A 21,677-nucleotide genomic window follows, 5' to 3' on the forward strand; every position below is an offset into this window, starting at 1 on the left:
TTTTTTTCGAAGTTACGGAACTTCGATCATATGGTGTCTACCATATGGTATTCGATATTCCGTAACTTCGAGATTATAATATGAACCGGTTACTACCTGCTATACTTTTAACTATATGTCTAAACCACTATGCTTATGTAAATATATTAAATGTTATTATCTGTTATATTATATAACTGTATGTGTAAACCACAATGCTTATGTAAATACCTTATGTATAGTATGTTAACAATTGTTCTGGAGCTTTTCTCCCTGACCCTCCACTGAAAATGGACAGCTCTGTCCAGTCGGACCTCCTCTGGTAAACACATGTAAAATAAATAAAATCTTTGGAAAAGCTGTGTGGTCTTTTGACCATCTCCTTCCATGCTGACAAATACTGCACCACCTTAGAATGACACCAGAAACTAAGCCAATTATTTAAGTCAGTCATCTTTTGTTCATATTGTGGCATCACCCTCAGAGAAAGTAAAATGCTGCTCAAGGCTGCCCAGTGTGCAGTAATCACCAAACATGTCTTTGGGAAGAATGTCACAAAGACCCAGGAAGAACAGGTAAACTCCACACAGGCATTATGCTGAAGGTTAGGACTGGAAGTTGTACACTGTGCATGGGAGGAGAAGATTTTAATCATTATGCCAACTGTGTTTTTTACACTTAATATCCTATATGAAAATTAAGATTGCTGAGGCTTCCATATGTTATGTTGTTAGCATCTGAAGCATTTAAGAGAGCTGATGCATAAATGATTTAAGGGCATGATAGCATTGCCATAATTGATGATGCACTAGTACAAAATGCAACGAGGGAAGACCATGATTACAAAATGATTCAAAGTCATGTCAGGATGGGTGGCAATACCACCACTAATAATAATGCAAATATACAAAATATGTGGTCTATCCTCCCATAATGTCTACATTCCAACAGAGCTGTCTCAAATAACCGTGGACAACAAGACATTCATATCACTGTAGACAGCTCATTAGCTCTAAAACAATATATCCAGATATGACACCCAAAAGCAGGAAATGTCCAGAGACAGGTTATATAGAAAAATAGCATGTCTGGTAAACGGCACAGAGGTTTAAGGCTGTGAGTTGTTCCTGTGGCAGAGGGTTTCATTCCTTCAGCTCTCATTTGTCTGCTGTCTGACTTTGAGAAAGTTACTTAACCAGACAATGCTTGTACGCCACTGGGAATTTGACTAGGTGCGAACACCCTTAGATACACATTTATTTCCATAATGCCTATTAAGCCACAGGTAGCACATTTGTCTCAGTTTGTCCACTCTGCATCAGACATGTCAGTTATGGTTCTTCAGGAACATTTCTGTACACCTCTTAATCCAATGGAAATAATGCAAATTCAACTCTTCAAAATTAAGTTTAGTGGACTGAACTTCAATCTTAACTTACGAAACCTTCTAACAATACTATCATCTGAAGCCAATAACAGTGGGCTCACATTAGATATCCTGAAAAGCAAAAAAATGTGAATTATACTGCAATTCATGGCTTTTTGATAATGTAAGGCTGAACTAAAAATTGGTTGTCACAGAAAATTAAAAATAACTTGAAAACTGCTGGGGTTGTTAAATACTGGGATCTGTGTTTTATTCATGTTAAGAGGTTGGTTAACATCAGGTTAATATGTGAATATGAATATTAGTAACCGCAACCTTAACAGTCATGAAGACGCTTACATTCAGGACATTTATTCAACATTAGAATAGTATGCGCAGTACTGCTACTCTTCAAAGGTATCAGCTAAGAACATGATATTGATATGTTAAAACATGCATAATCTTATTCTACGACAGATGAATTCACTCTCTTCTCCATCTTTTGTATCAGTTACCTGAAACACAGTCCAGAGTAGCATGCTAAATTGTCTGTTTTAATGCTCTGTGGCATATCCAGTTCACAAATTTCCACATTACCAGTTTATTACCATTCACATATTGTAATGTGGGCCCTTATTATTCTGACAGTCCTTGCTTTGTTCATATATCCAAACACAAACATGTATTTAAATTATGCGATGTATCACTGCAAACATTTCATCACGTATTGAAAAACTGGAGTTTTTCATCGTTGATACATTTGGTTAAATTATGTAATGGTCAAAGTTCAACAGATAGACCATTACATAATTCCAGGGCTTTTCCCCTTTCTTCGAGTTTATGGAAATGTGGAGTTAGTAAATTTAATGTCTAGGCATGTGGGGGTATATTACCCACATTGGGGTTGTGGTGTGTGAAGCTCCCTCCCACATAAAAGTCACGTTTAGTTTTTCTTTTGCTAATCACAAATGTAACCAATTGGTTAACATTTGCAATTACTTTTTTTTTTTCAATGATTTAATGGTGACTAATGGTAATCAGCAATGTCTTTATTCAGTGTTTTGATCAAACTCACCAGCAATTATTCATTATAAACTCATACACATATATATCAAAAATCTTTTCCACTTTTAGGATGACAGTCACTACACAGGGGTGTAATTGGTGTGTGTTTGTGTGTGTGTGTGTTGCACTGACGACTGTGCACAGGCTGTGAGCTGCAGTGAATTCCACTGTATATGTCTGGCAGTAATAAGCTGTAATACAGAACTATAAACTTCACTTATTTCTTATTTTTCATTCTTCATCACAACCAGAAATTTGAGGTGTACAAAGTCACTAAAGTGGCTATAACTAGGGTATGTCTCTGCACACATACACATGGACAGATTGCAATGTGCAATGCCTCCGTTGAAGGTTGGGCATCAAGCTGGCACCTCGGAGTTTCGTAAAAATCTACTGCCAATCATTAGCGGACCGGAGTTCCGCTGTGGTGACCCCTTACCAGGAAAAAGCCGAAAGACAAACAACAGCAATGTGTCTAACAGCAGCAAGTTTATTGTGGCCAGTAATTATTTGGTCATGCACTTCATTAATTTGATCACACATCAGATATCTGAGATATTCCCAATGAATAAAATGGCTGTAATTAGTAGACACACATTTGGTGTGTACAAAAAGGGTTACAGTGGGTTGCACTGTATGTGTCTGACATCAACACACTGAAATATATTACTGCAGCATATCCTTTAGTTACTTGTTTATCCATTCATTCAGCTGATCACAGTCAGACAGTTATGATGTACACAGTCAAAGCAGATATAATTGGTGGGCATGCAAGCAATCTGTAACTGAAACTGACCAACTCTTCTATCATTTAATCACAGTTAAAGCATTGAAGTGGTCTGGCAAGGGTAGTGCTTAGTTGAATGAAAAAAGTTGAAATTATTTTTTTTTTAATCATAGCTACACATTTGAAGTACACAATCAAAAAGTAGCTACATTCACCGCAAATGTCTGAAACAAACTCAGCCTCAGAGGAGATGACATGTATTATGCAAAGGAAGCCCTCTGCTGGAACACTGTGCAGTACTGTAGGGTCATGTACCTATGCATTTATGTACAGATTTGTTTACCCCTCCACTCAACCCAGCACACTGTTGACTCTCTGCCTTCTCTAGGTACCTCTACAGTTCCTTTCTGGCAATCCTGAATATATCTTTTTGCTGACAGGCCTCTCTACTCCTCAGAAAGATGGTCTTATGGTACGATACACAAACAGATGTGGAGAAAGGAACTAAAGGGGAGAAGCACACAGGGCAGCAAGCGCCATCAACTAACAGCAGGCAGTCAGCATCCCTACTCCAGAAGGAGTGATGTGCAATGATGTTAGCATGTCAGATGCAAGCATCTTCCCACCAGGCAAAGGATATCCTGCGACTCCAAGTTGCTGCTGGCTTGTAAGACTCCTAGCCTCCACTAGAGGTCAATGAGGTAGCAGTCTCTCCTCAGTATAGGAGTATGCCTTCATCCTGTCAGCCCTCACAACTATACTAGAAGTCCATCCCCAAACGTAGATCATTGGTGATACAGAGGGACAACTAGCTTCTCTGCACCACCTCACCAAGTTCAACCAGTCACTTATGCAAAATTATAACCATGACTAAATTCCAGTTACCCCAACCCATTCTGTAGCTTCTTGCAGCTCCCTTGTCACCAACTGCCACTGCACAAATCTCAGTCTTTATACCTGTAAACAAAGGTGGAAAGGGGGTGGACTGCTACAAGATGCTGAACAGGAAAGGACTTAGTTAAAAAGGGGAAAATGGAAACAGATGACAGCATATGAACAAAAAGTAACAAGATGTAGGTGCATTAATCAGGTGTCATGTATTTAGACCTAGATATAAACTCACAGAAGGGGTAAACAGTTTCACCATGTAGAGCAAGTGGTCTAGGTAGGAAGATAAAGCTGCAAACAGTGAAAGGGAGGCTGGACACAGCTGGTATCAAAAACATTTCTGGAATTAAAGCTACTTTACCTCTACCACATCCCTATCTACATAAAAGAAGGCATCAAATGAGAGTCCAAAAGTGAAAGGAACACCACCCTATAAAGAGACAGACTAGGAAGAGTTAGAACCTACAGCAAGTGTTCTGGTAGTTAAAGCACCAGAAGGACTGTGCTGTTGAACTGATTAAATGGATCAACACTCGGGCATATCCAAGTAGGAAAATGAGAACGGGAAAATAAAGGAGAAGGATGGCAAGGAAAGTACTTCATTTATGGTAGAATGGATACCTGCCAGAAGAATGCGGGGGGCATTATGTCTACAAGGCAGGAAGAGTGAGGACGTGCCTCTTAGCAGGGGATCAAGTACTTGGTGCAGGACTAGACTGCAAAGGTAATCATTTTAAAGTGGTATTACAAAAAGTGCAGGGGGTCAGTAACACCCACTTAAATCCACCATTTGCCAACAGTCATAAAACCAGCAATTTAAATTGGTGTAAGGTAATGAATATAAATGCAAAGTAAGACAATGATGTGGGGTGCTATGGCAGTAAATTATGCTGCTGTGGGAGAGGGTGAAATATGAGTTAAGCATTCTGAAAGCAAGGGCAGACAATGAGCAAGCAACAGAAATGGGTTATGAATAGAGTTCTTAGGGCTACAGACATGGGCTGGGTTAGGGATGAAGTATTTAGGTTGCAAGAACAAGGGTTTAAGAAAGACAATAAAAGTGGAAAGTACAGAAGGCTAATGTGGCTACATAAGAATGCAAGGCTAATGATTAGAGAAAAAGATGGGGGGGTACAAGAGGTCAAAAAGAAGTGGTGGGCATGCATGATCAGTGTAATGAGGCAAGCAGGACAGCAACAAAGAATAAGTGCAGCAAACTACAAGCCAAAGCAGTAATACAAGCAAAACAAAGGCATTCAAAGTATAAAGTAGAAAAGAAAAAGGGGAGGGCAGTCCTGGCCATACTACATAAGGACAGGAAGAAAAGTCATGGAAGACAGGGAAAAGGAAGAAGTTTTTGAAAGAAGCTTTATTAATTTAATTGCAGTTTAATTTAGAGTTAGTGGGTTAGGCCTATTTTTTTTAATTTGATTAACAACCATAAACTTGATATAAAAATGAAATACAAAATGGAAAGAATATCAAAAAGACAGGCTTTGCACATTCATTTTCTTAAAAGGTAAATTATTTACTGCAATTAAATTAGCAGTGGAGTTATTTATGGCATTCAGGATGACTGTTACAACAATATTTGCCTATAAGATATCTCGCTTTGAGAGATTCTCATGTTCTGACTATCCGGTGTATATCCTAATGCCGGGTATTATATGTCATCTGGGAGTTTTAGGAAATAGGTTTACAGACTGGCACAATCTGTTAAACTTATTACAGAGATTATCTGTTGTGTGTTAAACGCACAGACATGTTTTAGTGCTTTTTTTTAAGTTAGATTAAGTTTACCAGGCATGTTACTTTGGATGGAAGTGTGTTTTTCATAGGTTTGGATGTGCTTTTACATGACACATTTGTACAGTTATAGTAGACAGAGTCTTGGAACCCTGAGTTTTCCACTGTAATGTTTTGGCTTTAATAAATTACCAAGACTAGGGCAGCAGCTTTGGTGTATTAACTTACCAATGAATGTTGCTACTGTAACAGTGGTTTGGACTTTTACAGGAATGATGTATATGTTTTTTGAACAGTTAAGCAGTGGTGCTCATGTCTAAAGAGTGCACACATTTACCACAGTAAGTTTACTTTTTTTAATTATGTTGTAGATAACTTAGTTGACTTCAAAGCATGGGGGGATAAGGCCCTGACTATGGAACATACGAGCCCAATTCATCAATTAACCCATAAGCTAGATGATCCAGTGAGGAAGGCAGGGGTGAGTGGCAAATGTCAGTTCCCTCTGTCCAATTTAACACCGATACTCAGCAGAGGCAGACTGCAGCAGTGTCAGCATATAATCAGGGAGATGTGCTTAACAAGCCAAGCAAACTCTCACTACAGTCAGATTTTGCAAATACAGGAAGCTCAAAGAAGTCACTGACTTAGCCAGCATTGTAAGCATCAACTCAGTAGAATACACACCATGCCACAAGAAAATTGGTGTCAACTGAAAGAAAAATCCTGATGGCCTCCCATGATAGGTTCTCATCCCAAAGCAGAATGAACTGGCCATTTGGTTGTTGTCTCATAGACATGAAATAGGCTAGTGAGGTCATGGGAATTCTGATGACCTACAGGCAACAGGGAAAAAATACCTGGGAGTCTGTTGGAGATAAAGCTGGGTAGGGACTACTGGAAGGTGAATATAACACATTTTTTTAAAGAAATTCTTTGGGGCCCTTGGTTTGTCAGTCCTCCACTGAACAACATGCCTACAAGTATTTAAAATAAACTTATTACAGAGATCATATGGATACTTAATGTTAGTGTTCTAGTAGTCCTAATGCTTAGCTATTTGTGTTGAATGCTTTGCTCAATGTAACAGACTAGAAGATGGAATGCCATTACTCAGTTTTGTGCATTCTAGCATTTTTGTGCATCTGCAGTAGCATGAATTTCATTTTTTGTGAAGTTAGCAATTAGTTCTGGAGATTTTAGCTATGTGTATAACATGTTTATGTTGTACCAAGGCGTGAACTTAGCGTCTTGACTAAAAAACAAAATCAAATACATGGACAAGAAATTAACTGACACGAGTATACTACAGATGTTACCAATATGCAGTAATATGAAAATAAATGACATTAGTGCAGCTGTTTGGAGAACTCACATGGGAATGTGCCTAGGAGATGAGAAAACTGACAATGAGGAGACTTGAATTATGTGATTTTGTAGGCAGTATTGGAAGCATCTGACAAAGACAGGGTCTACACCATAATGTGCAAGGTCAGTCACTACTACAGGCTTTACCCAAGTCTGTGAAGATGGTTAAAGTTAAATTACAGAGTTCTCCGAGGTCATATGTGCTCCTGGTGAATACTATAACAGTGTCAGAACAGTATTTTTTGCAAATTCATGCAGCTGTCTGCACAGAGAATTGTACCTATCTAGGTGGCAATGAAGTAGATGGGAGACTTATCTACTACGCTAGAAAACACTATAATGAACAAAATGAATCTAAAAGTACATGTGTTTTAGGGTTACTAACTTCCATAAGTGAAATAATAGGTGTGCTTTACTTAGGGTTAAGAAAGCAATCAATCTGAATGGATATTTATTTATTTGCAGTTTGTTAACCGGGAAAGTCCATTGGGCACTTTTTCAATGGAGGCCTGGGGAGAAAAGCTCCAAGTACATTCAAAATGATTTTATCAGTGAATACAAGAAAGTATATATAAATTTTGAGCAGCTAGTACAAGAAATACACATAATAATATTGGTAGTTTATACAATTACAGGAGAGGAAGCTCTATGTACAATACAGTATTTGTTGGCAGTCAATAGTTATTTTACCAGTTAATACAAGAAAGTATATACAAAATATGAGCGGTTAGTATAAAAAACAAATAATATTGGCAGTTTATACAATTATAGGAGAGGAAACTTCATGTACACTAAAATATTTGTTGGAAGTTAATACAGTAATAGGATATGTTGATTATTTACTGTACTGAAATACCAATACAGCTGTTACAAGCATGGATAAATACCAGGTAAAGGCCATATGACCCAGGATGCCCATGAGGGTGAGGTGGATACTTTATTTCTCCTTAGAACTTCACTTTTCAATAAAACATTGTTCAAAGGGGAGTGCACAAGTATAAAGCTGGGAGCAATGCCCAGGCACAATGGGTTTGATTAGCAGCTCATGTCTGAGGCAACAGCAAGGTAGAATGGATGTAATCATCCTGGAGTTGGGGAGGGATGTGCATTAGGAGTACACACCAAAATTCAATTAGTGGAGAATGGAAACCATCTGCTAACTGCTACTAGAAGAGTCAACGGAGCATCCTGTTGATGTCAAATCCTTGGCAAAGTGAAGGGTAGTTCAGCACTCCATTACATCTCCCACCTTCTATTACTGGGCGCAAATGGGAACAAAGAATAAACATAAAATATTCCCACAGTTGAGGTGTGCTGCTGCCCCAGGATGGCTATTGCCAATTCTAATAGCAGCAGGTCAGTGGGAGATCAAGAGGGTAGGCACACCTAACAATCAAGGAAAAGCATGAGGGTCAGCTGATGGTTAGCTATATGGAAGAAATAAAGGGGGTAAACATGTAAAATAAAGTAGTGTTCACTTGCATCTTCATGCATGTGAATGATATTCTGTTGAAAAACAAAGTTTTTGTTTTCATTGTACTAAGTTGGTTTTCAAAGTGAGATGCAAAAATAATTGTATTCTTATGCTTAAGTGTAATATTATTGTTAAAACTGGATTTACCTGTTAAGTTTATTTTGCTTCTTCCATATGAACAGTGAGTGGCTGTGCAGGCTACATAATCTACTTTTGCTGTAACTACATTTTGCTTTGTTGGTGTTTTCTTCTGTGCTAATTTCTAATGTCACAATGACCTGGGCATGATGTTAATGATTTGTCAACATTGTAGTAACACTATACTTGCACATCATTTTTGTATGGTCTTTAAGTCCAGCATTAAATGTTAATGAGCAAAAGGGTTTGTCGTGAGACGTCTTAGTAAATAAGATGAAAATACATGCAATATGGCCTAATTTTTAAGAGGTGTACATTACAGCTATTTTTTCTTTTCAATCTGATATAATATACCTAGACAAAACATAACATCACTTTCTGTTTTTGCACTCCAATACTACAAGGTGTGATGCATCTTCTCAAACATTTTCTTTTATTTTATTTTATTTGATTGGCAATTATTATTTTGTACCAGCATTAACAAACCAAAGATCAGGTCAAATGTTCCAAAAGGAAAACCAAATAAACAAAAAAGGAACACTCCACAAGATGTATTTGACAACATTTAATGACTTAACTTTTTCACTTGTGTTACAGCAGCTTCATCAGAATAAAAGGCATCCTTGTAAAACAAGCTTAAACATGCTAAAAAGCCAGGTGTGACAGGAAGTGTTAATGCTTCAACCTATCAAGCCTTCTCTTTAAAACTGGAGAAACAGTCAGCCAGCTTTGAAAATCAAATCCTGAATACAACACATTTATTTTTTCCTGAAAGGAAAATAAGACTGAATGTCCTTACTTTCTGATGATTTTTGCTCAGGCAATTATTTCAATTTAACATTTTTCAGCATCAGTACACCTATGAAATTCTATGACTTTGTCTTCTGTCATTGGTACCCGTGGCATTGCCCAAAGAAACTCTAGCCCTTTTTCTAGAAGTTCTGCAATCATCTTTGGTAAATATGCTTTATTTAGCATAAATGCAATATATTGTTCATTGCCTGGTCTGTATTTAAATTTTTGATTTATTTCTGTAGATAAAATGCATCCTCTGCAGTCTTGTACAAAGACTTTGGGGTTATTTCTATCAACCATCTAATGTAAACAATTTAATATAGTCTGAACAAAGCATATTGAATTGCTTGTACCTCTTGTAGATGCTTCTTTGCATACATGGCTCTTAATGTTGCTACTGACTTGCACATGACTACACATGCTGCCCATCGTTTAAGTGTTGTGCACCTTGTTTTATAAAGTTGGTTCTTACAATGATGGAACATATTCCATTTTTATCGTTATAATCCACATTTCAATGTTAATTAGGTCTGTCATGACATTATCACATGCCATTAATTCTCTAAACTTCTAAATGCAATGCTTTATCTTACTGCAGTAAACCTTGGTCATAGCTAAAAAGGTTCTTCAGTGCAGTCTACTCATCCAGATAACAACTGAAAGAAATAATACAAAATGAACTAAAAATGTATAAATTGCATACACTTTCATATTTAAATTTACATTTATTGTCTATGGGAGTAGCTAGTGGACAGTTTGACCCTGGACTATTTGACCCAAATTATATAAAAAAAAGTTTTTAAAATTTTTATAATTGCATTTTATTGCTTAATATTTCACTCATGTTTTTTCCACTGGAATTTAATATATTATTTAATTTTTTGTATGTAAATGTTTATTTAACATTTCGTTTAATTTGTAAACATAATTTAATAAACATTTGTTTCACTTAACTTTAATATCAATATTATTTAACATTGCAAACATTAATATTACTTTTAAATTAACATTAATAATACTATATGTATTGCAAGTGCAAATGTTTTAAATAGTTATATATCCTCATGACATCTTTTTTTCTTGTTTTTATTTATTTATTTATTTTTTTTGAAGTAATCTTTGACATTTTCTCAGTAACTGTGTAGATGCACGAGCTGTATATAATGTTTTTTTTTTCTTTATGTCAAAATGTCTGTGGTTTATTTTTTTCTTGCCTTGCCATTTCAATGGGGTCAAACTGTCTGAGATTGAACCATCCGGGGTCAAAACGTTCTGTACCCTTCTTATTCCTAATGGAGATCTGTTTTCAGTGTAGGTAGGTAAACTTGTGCACAAAAAAATCTAGACAACAGAACCTTCAGAATAAGTATTCATGGCTATTATTTGTAATCATCTAACCATACCTAGCAGAAATCCTGTTTTGTTTATGGCAAAAGTTGTTTGTTCGATTGACAACAGTGTGACAGATTTATTGTTGAAAGCCACTTTCAGCAAACAGGTGGTACTATCCTCTCCCCCCAGTGCTGTGTGACTGTAGAACTGGTATAATTTAGCTAAACAAGACCAATAATCAAGAATATGTGAAAGAAGTATATGTACATGAATGAATAAATAAAATTTTCTGATTTGTTGCATAGATTCTTGCAGCAGCCTACCTACTTACACTGAAAACAGATCTCAATTAGGAATATGAATAAACCAGTTAAGGGAATATATTTGCCAAACCACTGGTGTTTGTTTAATATAACAACTGACTGCTGCAGTAGCATTCATAAAGTTTAGGAATTATGCGGCAGCTATTTGTTGGACCTGACCTCCACAGCCTTCAGAGATCCCATGTACAAGGGCTGCTATCTAACACACAGATTACTCTAGGATGCAAGGTATAAAAGAGAGAAGGCACAGGGTGACTGAGGTGGTTACTATCAAGTGCGCTTACTGAATCTGAAAGGTAGGCTGAATGTAGGTCCTATCTCAGGGACAAAAGAAAACTGAACATGAAAGTGCATCTCTGAGACAGGAAGTGGTGGCCTCCTGAGAAAGCATCAGGAAAGTACAAAGAAAGCAACAGTGGCTGCACTACCTGGACATGATCACTTCTGCAGTAGCATACACATGTGACTAGAATACGAAAGCAGTAAGAGAAATGGCCGAAGACCTAGACAAGGGAAGCAAATGTGCCCCGAAGAACTGCAGTGGTGAAGTTTGCTCTGCTCCTTGGAAGGAAGTCTAATATATATCAAGTAGAAAAGGTGTTAAGGAATGACTAGGCAGCTGCTTTACAGATGCTATGAGCAGATACATTTTCTAGAAAAAGCAGATATAGCACCCATTTCCCTAGATGAATGTGCCTTAACATGCTCTTCAAATATATTTTCATGCTAACTGCATCTAAACAAAATGTGACCAGCAAGCCATATGGAAAGAGCTTATTTTGCCAGTGTCATCCCCAGCGTACCTGTCACAAAACAGACACACAGTTAGATTGTCTGTGAAATACATCTAAAAATATAATAATATCTCAGTTGTCTGTGCACGCCATGAAATACAACAGTTTCTCCTGTGTTCTGGTGATACAGAAAAAAGTACTAAGAAATTCTCTGAAACAGTCCCAATCAACTCGTACACTACTTTCTGGAATAAGTAGGCACTGTTCCTATCTGTCACATTATATTTGTGAAGACTGTGCATTGTACTTGTTGGGACTTGGGGTAGATTTGCTCCATGCAAACATTCTGCTCTGAAAGCACGTAACAGACCTGGAGGATAAGGTTCTGCCTAAATGCTGTACCAAGGCTATTATTATTAATCTGCACAGAGAATAACAGCATGGGTCTCCATGTTTGTTGACATACCACACAGCAGCAGCAGGAATGTGTGTTTTTGGAAAAAGCTATTTGTCTGACTGACAACAGTGTGACAGCTTAATTGCTGAAAGCCACTTTCAGCAAACGGGTGGTACTGTCCTTTCCCCAGTCCTGTGTGATAGTACAGTTGGTATAATTTAGGGGTGTGTGGCGATCTCCTTGCAAAGGAAACTTAAAATACTGTTCATTGACAGTGACTTAAAGTGATTTTTTTTCACTGTTTTGTCTGTTGGACATAAGGAGTTCAACCATTAATCGTGAATACATAATAGTGCAGTTTGTGATTATTGATTACATATTTCCAAACAAAATTAAATATTTTAATTTTTACTTTCATGACAGCAACTTCTGTCCTACAGGTGCTACCACGTGGCCAAAACAGCCTAATAATGTACGCATATAAGCTCTATCTTCCCAGCAGCCTAGCCTTAGCTTTTTAAAATAAAATTTTGAGAAGATATTGAGCTCTATAACTGTGTCCATTTATGACACTCATCATGACATGATACTTAATAACACAGAGAGAGACAAGATATATGGTTTAACATCCATGAGGTGCATGCTCCTACTATTTGTTCTATTTCATCTGACAGTTCTCATTTATTTTGCAAACCATGAGTACTTATTCTGAAGGTTCAGAAGAATATTTACAATGTACTGAAAAACTCTCTTACTATCTGAACTTTTACTGCACAGAAACTAGTTGGCATTTGCCAATTTTGGGAGTACATAGAAAATATTTAATTTTGGAAAGTAGCAGTAATTAATCATTTTGTCTGGTTATGGTGTAGATATGGAAGTGAAGGTAGTCCTAATAATATGATGCTTACTAAGCAGGGGTAGTTCAAGTGCAAATATAAGCCTTGCACGGCTATTTCTTAACATGTTGTCTATGATAATATCTCCTCTGAAAAGACTGGGTTTTGTTGAATTATTAATATGTACACGGTTGTATTTTGTGAAGGTGTCACAAGTGAAGGGAAATGATGTCAAGAACTGATGCCTGTGTGCTTGTCTCAGTATATACTTAATGGGGGCATCTAGTTTAATGTGGTTTGCAGTGGAGATTATAAAATGCTATATGAAGCGTCAGTGTCTTACTGATCATTTATATACAGCTTAACAGGAAAGAGATTGAGAGCAGCGGATGAAAAGGGCAAATATGAGTGTACTTTGTATGACTTTACCTTCTTTTTCATGAAGCAAAGGGAGGCGGGGGAGTCTACCTGGAATGAGGAACAGAGAGTGAGGAGGGCATTGACTGACACCAGGACACAACAAAAAGAGGCAGAGAGGGAACTAGCAACTCCCAAGGAAGACATGGGCAGAGGGACCAGATGGCAGCCTTACAAACTCCTGAAGAACCTGGCCAGTGTGCTGGTAGACCTCTTACAGAGATTTTTCAACATCACTGGCAGTGTAGAAGTTTCTGAAACCTGGAAAACGCTAAATAGTACTAACTTTGTACAAGTTGTGGAAGCAGAAAATATTTAAAAACACACAATGTCTTTCAATTTTACTGACAGCATATTTAATGAACCCTTAAACAGTGAAAGCTTTCAAACTTTCACATGGTGGGCCATACCATACTTTAATTCACTTACTGTACATCTGTACTTTGCACAGTCATCCCAGAACCGGGAAGCAGAGAACTTCCTCTTAATCACCACTGTCACTCCATGTAGGAGACACTGACCCATGCCTACAATGTTACCTGGAATAAAAAGAAACAAAATTAAAAAATATTCAAGTGCAAATTCACAGCATGCTTTTGTCACAGTGGATAACAAATGATGTAATTTTCCCCACAAGAGAAATCAAAGGAACACAAAACCTGAATATTAACAAATGCAAGAATGTTTTTATATTTTTAACAAGTCAAAATGTTTTCTTTCTTGCTATTCCCTTCCGTGCCACAGTGCTATGGACAGAAGCTCTCCTATTGCTCTTTGCACAATAAATATCCCTACACTGTATATTACATAGTGAAATGCTAGGGAGGAAAAGAAAAGGACTGCTCTTCCTACATTCCAGTCATCTGGTTTATCTGTGACACAATGTTATGACAAAGAGGCACTAATTCTATGGAGAAGGTACTATTCTGTTTTACAGCACTACATTTTCTCCGTCTTCTTTCTTTAGTGGCTGGTACCATACAATAGAGTTTACACACATTTCATGAAACAAACTATCAAGTATTTCCTAAAATAATGGGTAACAAAATGCCATTGGTCTGTTAGCAAATACTACAATAAAATGATTACCTATACTAACAGAACCAAAAAAAAAAAAAAAACTCAACAGACCACCAGGCTAAAAACAGTTTTAATCTAAAAGTAATGGTTAGCGCTTTCGGGTAAAAGCCTTCTTCAGACAATCACATAAAATCACAAAGCATTATTGAAAATACAAAGAACCAATAAAATCACTTCATGAATTAAACAATTAAGAATGAATAATAATGCCAACGTCTTCTCAAGGCGGGCTTTAGGGGTACAACATTATTAAGCCCTGGATCTCTATCAGCTGTTAAAGTGATGATCCACATAGTTTCAAAATATTTCGTGTATCCAATTACATCACCTCCCCTTTCACTGAAATGAATGCACAGCAGAACCATAAAATGAAAATAATGCCCAGGATTTTTAAAAATGTGTTGAAATAAAGCAAATGTGGGTCTTGCAAGCGTATAACTGATAAATGCTTAAGTATCCTATCTTTCAGCCTGCAATTAGTCTTACCCACATAGAAAGATTTACAGCACATACACTGGGCAAGATAAACCACATTTTGTGTATTACAGGTAGCTAAAAGCTTCGGTGCATAAATTCTACTTGTGATAGGATGGACAAACTGACATTCTGAATAAATGCATTGACAAGCTTTACAATGCTGACAGGGAAAAGTACCTGTCTTCCTATGGATCCTTATCACAACACCGACATGCCACAAACCTGACACTCAAAACAACGACACCAAAACACCGAAAACGCACAAAACCAAACACCATAACACCGACACCCAAAAAATTGACACACAAAATGTAAACTACACATAACACACAACTATACATGCACTAACCCTAACCCAAACCCTAACCTTAAGTTCCGACACTACCGCACACTTACCCTACCCGCACCCTAACCCTAACTCACTTAACCCGCCACTAAACCTACATTCCATCACTATCGCACACTAACCCTACCCGCACCCTAACCCTAACTCACAACCTGCCACTACACCTAAAGTCCGTCACTACCGCACACTCACCTTTCCCGCACCTTAACCCTAAATCCTACACTATCTCACACTTACCTGTCTGCTCCCAAATGCTAAATCCCTCACTATCGCACACTTACCTGTCCGCTCCCTAATGCTAAATCCCTCACTAGCACACACTTACCTGTCCGCTCCCCAACGCTAAATCCCTCACTAGCACACACTTACCTGTCCGCTCCCTAACGCTAAATCCCTCACTATCGCACACTTACCTGTCCGTTCCCTAACGTTAAATCCCTCACTAGCACACACTTACCTGTCCGCTCCCTAACGCTAAATCCCTCACTAGCACACACTTACCTGTCCGCTCCCTAACGCTAAATCCCTCACTATCGCACACTTACCTGTCCGTTCCCTAACGTTAAATCCCTCACTAGCACACACTTACCTGTCCGCTCCCTAACGCTAAATCCCTCACTAGCACACACTTACCTGTCCGCTCGCGCTTACACGTTGCCCATGTCGGTGTTTCGGCTGTCGGGATTTCACATTGTCGATCATCTGTCTTGTCGGACTTCTTAGCGGCAGTGTTTCGGCGTGTCGATGAAGTCAAGGAGACCCCTTCCTATATATCTTTGTCTTATTCCTATCCTTATCAAATTGTATCTGCTTCAAATTTCTATTTCTTTTATAAACAAAATTAGGGGTATCACCCACTACATCCCTAAGCGCATCATCTGAGGATAAATTGCCCCAGTTACTTTTGATGATGTCACAAATTTGTTTAATATCACTGCTATATTTGATATACAAGTTCACTTACTTCTATTTCTACAGTCATCTATGGTGATCCTGTTTCCCCCACCAGCAGGATATTCTCCATACTCATTCCTTTGATTCGAAAACCAAGGGACAGCTCTATCATTTCTACAGCAAGCCATGTAGCAAACCCCTTCCTTTACTTAATCTGTCTTATAGCCCCTAAACACAAACCTGGACGTTAAGTCATCCATTTCCTTTTGTAATTCCAACTCGTCTGTATGAAGTCTGGACATTCTAAGGGCCTGCCCTTTTACTATATTTTTAAATACAAAACCCGGGGGCATACTTTCCCTTGCTAACACACCATTCCTCCAACAAGGTTTATGAAAAACCTTCATACTGATGCCTTCCTTAGAATCTCTTAGGATCTTGATATCCAAAAAATCTATCTCAAAGTGAGAATATTGCAGTGAAAATCTTAAAAAAATAGTGTAGATTCCAAATATATTACAAAGTTATTCAAAGTATCTACACTGCCTTCCCACAACAAGGAATACATCATCCACAAATTGTGCATAAAAAATAAGGGAATGCTCCCAGGCACAACTTGTACTAAACATCACTTCCTCCTCCCACTGAGCTAGGGCAAGACTGGCATATGATTAGCATAGGGGGTGTCTATAGCTAACCCCCATGTTTGCCAGAAATATTGTCCTTCAAAACAAAAGATATTCTCCAACACCACTTCAAGTAAAATTAATACTCTGGTAATGGTATCCCTATCAAAATGAGAACAGTTTGCCAAGAATTTGTCCACAGCCTCAAGTCCATACCTGTTAGGTATGACCGTGAATAAATTCTTCACGTCTAGGATTACTAGCAAGACATCATTCTATAAAACCTTGTCATATACTGAATCATACAATAGCCTTAAAAAATGTGCACTGTCTTTCAAGACCCTAGGAGCACATGAAACAGCCAACTTTAACTTTGATTCTACCCATATAGAACAAAATTCTATGACCCACCCCCTATCAGAGATGATAGGTCTCATGGGTGGGTCACTAGGATCTGTGTGTGTTTTAGGTAAAACTTTAAAAACTGGAATCATTGGATTATCTACTTTAACAAAGTTAAAAATGCCATCATCCAAAAGGCCACTCTGTTTTAGGTCATTGAGCAAATCATTCACATGCTTTATCACACTTTTCACCTCAAGTCCAGTCATCTTTTGATACGTTTCATTAGACTCCAGTAAACACTTAATTTTGTTGTTATAATGGTCACTTCCCATAAATCACTATTGGTTTATCTTGCCCAGTGTATTTGTTGTAAATCTTTCTATGTGGGTAAGACTAATTGTAGGCTGAAAGATAGGATACTTAAGCATTTATCAGCTTTTCTTCCTGGGCCTCCACTGAAAATGGACTCATTTCAGCCCAGTGGACTTTCCCGGTCAACAAAAGCAAGCAAACAAGCAAATAAATAAATACATTAAAATAATATAAAATAAAATAATTCGATAAATGAACAAGTGTACTGATTTTGGAGACATTTATAAGTCTGAATGCAGACAAGTAAAAGAACAAATGCAGAAACGAACAGTGTAGCCAATCACAGAACAAGTCTTTGAGAAGAAACAAGAGCACTTTGAAGATATTTACATGAACTGAGGGAAACAGGAAAACCACAAAGAATGCAACAACAGGAACAACCTCTCCAGCCTGTCATTACGAGGCACCAAAACTAGTCAATAAGGTACCCTTTAAAGAATGAACACCAAACATGGATTTAGAAAGGTGCAACTTTAGTGTAAAAATGTTTTTAGTAAAATTATGAGTCTGGCAATGTTCACTAAATTAAACAAACTCCTAACTTTGGCATGGGGTAATATTTTGGAGAAAACATTTAAAAGTAATCTCATCTTAAGGAGTCAGTATCATGCAGTCTGTGTGGAATTTTGCAAATTCTGTGAAAAATTCTAGCAGTTATGGAAATATTCATCAAGCTGAATACAATGCCAGAACATCAGTGGTTAGTAATATGTTGTGGTAAAACTTTCAGAATATTCAAATGAAGGATCCAGATAGACAAGTCTGAAATGTGACTGTGCCATTCTACCTTAAAATGTGGCTTCACAATCAATGTATGAAAATATGGGATGTAAATGTGCATGGACACCAGGCTTCTTTATGGGAAGAGGTCACAGAGCACTATGCCTATCTGATGTAAAAATGTTAAACTTAGTGCATTTATGAGGAAATATTTGCCAAATTAAATAGAGCTATATTTCTGGACGTTAATAATATCCTAACACAGAACTTTGAAAAATAACATATACATAATTTTACCTCATCAGTTTATCTATATGGGGCCTTTCTTGGTTAGCGTATAAATGGGCTTATCCTGTCTTCCATTACAATTCAGCATTGTTTTCCCTGATGGTCCCATGACTGGGGTGCATGCATACTAAGCCAGCACCTAGCACAACTCCATAGGACACTACAGGACAGCATATCTATCCCCTTGAGCCTGCCTTATCACTCAACATCCAAGGAGCACACTTCCTGCAAATCAAGAAAAAGCAATGATTTGACACCTACTGAGTTAGCAAGTTATATATTAGTATATTCTTGTCCATGTCAAATGGGGCTCCAATAGCCAGAGTTGGAAAAAGGGGCCATTCTAACTTAAGGGGTGACAATAAGGAGAAGACAAAAATATGGACTAGCACAATGGTTTAGCAGGGAAAATATTTAATTACTTCAAAAAGTTAAAGCCATATAAATGGCTCACAACAAGCAGACCGGTTTCGGCTATACAAAGCCTTCTTCAATGCTAAATAATCATGACAGAAAATTATGTAGCTCCCAACAAGCATCACATCTCTAATACCATTGACCAGACCAACCATGTGACACGTTCAAACTTACTACAATACAAACATTTGAAACAAGATGACAATTCCAATTCTGTCCAACCAATTAGGCTTGTAACAACCTATGGAAATAACACATCCAGATTCAGGGAAATTATCAATAGACACTGGGACATACTAAAATCTCATGAATTTCTTAATGAGATTTTACCAGAGCAATGTGCTTTCTCATATCGCAGGGGACGCATTATACACTCTCGCCTCACTCATTATAAGAGGTACACACCTGAGATTACTGTCCAAACCACCTTATTTGGTGATCCTTTGGTGGGTTGTTTTCCTTGTGGTCATTGTAGTGCCTGTCAACATATCTTAAAAACCAAGGAATTCTCTAGTAAAAACACATCCAAAGTTTATAATATTACCATCTTTGGTAATTGTAGCTCAGATTGGGTCATTTATTTGGCCACCTGTACTTGTTCTGCTTTTTATGTGGGTCAGACATCTAGGCCAGTTAAACTAAGAATCAGTGAACATTTTTGTGCGATCAGAAATAAACGGGTGTCTAATGCCCTATACAAACATATTACTAATCACCCCACTGAGGTTTTCAAATTTGTGATTATTGACAAGATTCAAATGCATAGGAATTTTAAAGTAGGTTGGCACACGAAGCTCAATAATATGGAAAACATGTGGATATCCAGATTAGGAGCATTGTTCAAACCTGGGCTTAACGAAATAGAATAACATGTTTACAATTATTTAGTTGGTGTGAATTTACTAAGCTTTTTACAATTTACACGTATTTTGATTGGCATTATGACTCCTCAACAATATTGTATAGAGGTGAGTTATCCCATTAACAATAATAAGATACACTCTTTATCTTAACGTATAATTATGAGGATTATGCCAATCAATCTTTCTTTCTTTATAATATTGTATTTTGATCCATTTATATTTATAATTATTATTTTGTTGTTCTTTTTTGCTTTAACATTTACATGTAATAACTACCAGAAAATTTTCCATCATTATTTAATTTTTAAATGGAATTGTCATTGTATACTTATTTCTGCAATGTTTCTTTAAATTTTTACTATTTAAGACCAGGATGTTGGGAGCTACATAATTTTCTGTCATGATTCTTTAGCATTGAAGAAGGCTTTGTATAGCCAAAACCGGTCTGTTTGTTGTGAGCCATTTATATGGCTTTAACTTTTTGAAGTAATTAAATATTTTCCCTGCTAAACCATTGTGCTGGTCCATATTTTTGTCTTACCCTTCGTTTTGGTTTGGACCTAGCACTTTGTCCCTCGTGCGTGCTTTTGGGCTGTTCCGTTTGTTGCTGCTTCTTTCACGCTGGGGACGCCTGGTTGAAGGTTACATCGTTTATCTAGCTCCTCAAACCTGGCTTTTGCATATATCGTTGGCGAAAGTTTTTTGGTGACATTGCTGAACACATCACATGTAGTCGTTACTACATTAATAACCTTTTTGGATTATTTACAATAACTTTTCGTGTATACGAGGTATTTTCCTGATTGTACATCTTGGGCCTACCTTTTGCACTACATTGTTATATGCAGTTTTGGTCTACGTATTTGGATCTACAGGTCTGCTGTGTTCTACATTTGGTCTAACTCCACACTTTCAGAACATTTTTGAAGACTTGGGGCATTTTTTACGTATAATACTCCTAACAGGTACTGTGTTGATACCAATTACTTTTGACTTTGGTGTTTAAGTTCTGCTTTTCGTGTAGGCTTACTATATTTGAATTTAGCATCATTTGGATTATTTCGGGCAATATACCACCATTTGGAACATTATTCTGAGTCCTGTGATCGCAGGCGCGCTATATATGATAGAAATCCACCTCCTTGGACTATCATTTTTGGACAGATTCATCGTGCTTTGGACTTTATACAGTCAATTAATATATTTTTATTCCTAATAGACAGTGTATCTCTCACTTTTTGACTTGCATCATTTATTTTGTTCTATTCTAGTTTAAATAAGGGACACTGTTTTGTTTTCTAACTATTTAACAATTACAAATATGCTAAACATGTTAGCAATAATGTTTGATCTTAACTATGTTTATTTTCTAAAATGAATATACGATTCAAATGGGTCCAACTTTATTGAAAATCGCTTTTTCAGCTAATATTAGTCTTGGACTTAGTGCCACTTAACTCTTGTTATGTCCATTGGACAGGTCAATACTTTTTCACTTGTATCCTATTGCATACAGTATATTATTGCTTTGTGATTTAGAACAGGCAATATTTTGTTAGCCATTGTGATTTTTCATATCTATTCTGGCTGTCTTCTATACATTTAGAGATTTTCCTATAAGTGCAGACATATTCCATTGATTATTTAGAAACAGGCTAACA

General features: G+C 37.2%; 1 protein-coding gene across 1 annotated transcript in view; it reads right to left on the minus strand.

Moving 5' to 3' along the window:
• Positions 1-21,677, minus strand: part of SLC27A4 (solute carrier family 27 member 4) — a 736,182-nt gene that overhangs the window by 272,315 nt on the left and 442,190 nt on the right. Inside the window, exon 7 of the mRNA XM_044058859.1 lies at positions 14,018-14,127. Coding sequence (XP_043914794.1) covers positions 14,018-14,127 — 110 coding nt within the window. The remainder of the gene's footprint in view (positions 1-14,017; positions 14,128-21,677) is intronic.

The sequence above is a fragment of the Protopterus annectens genome, chromosome 16.part0 (genome assembly GCF_019279795.1).
Source record: "Protopterus annectens isolate FY-2018-M chromosome 16.part0, PAN1.0, whole genome shotgun sequence".
NCBI classification, from domain to species: Eukaryota; Metazoa; Chordata; order Ceratodontiformes; family Protopteridae; genus Protopterus; species Protopterus annectens.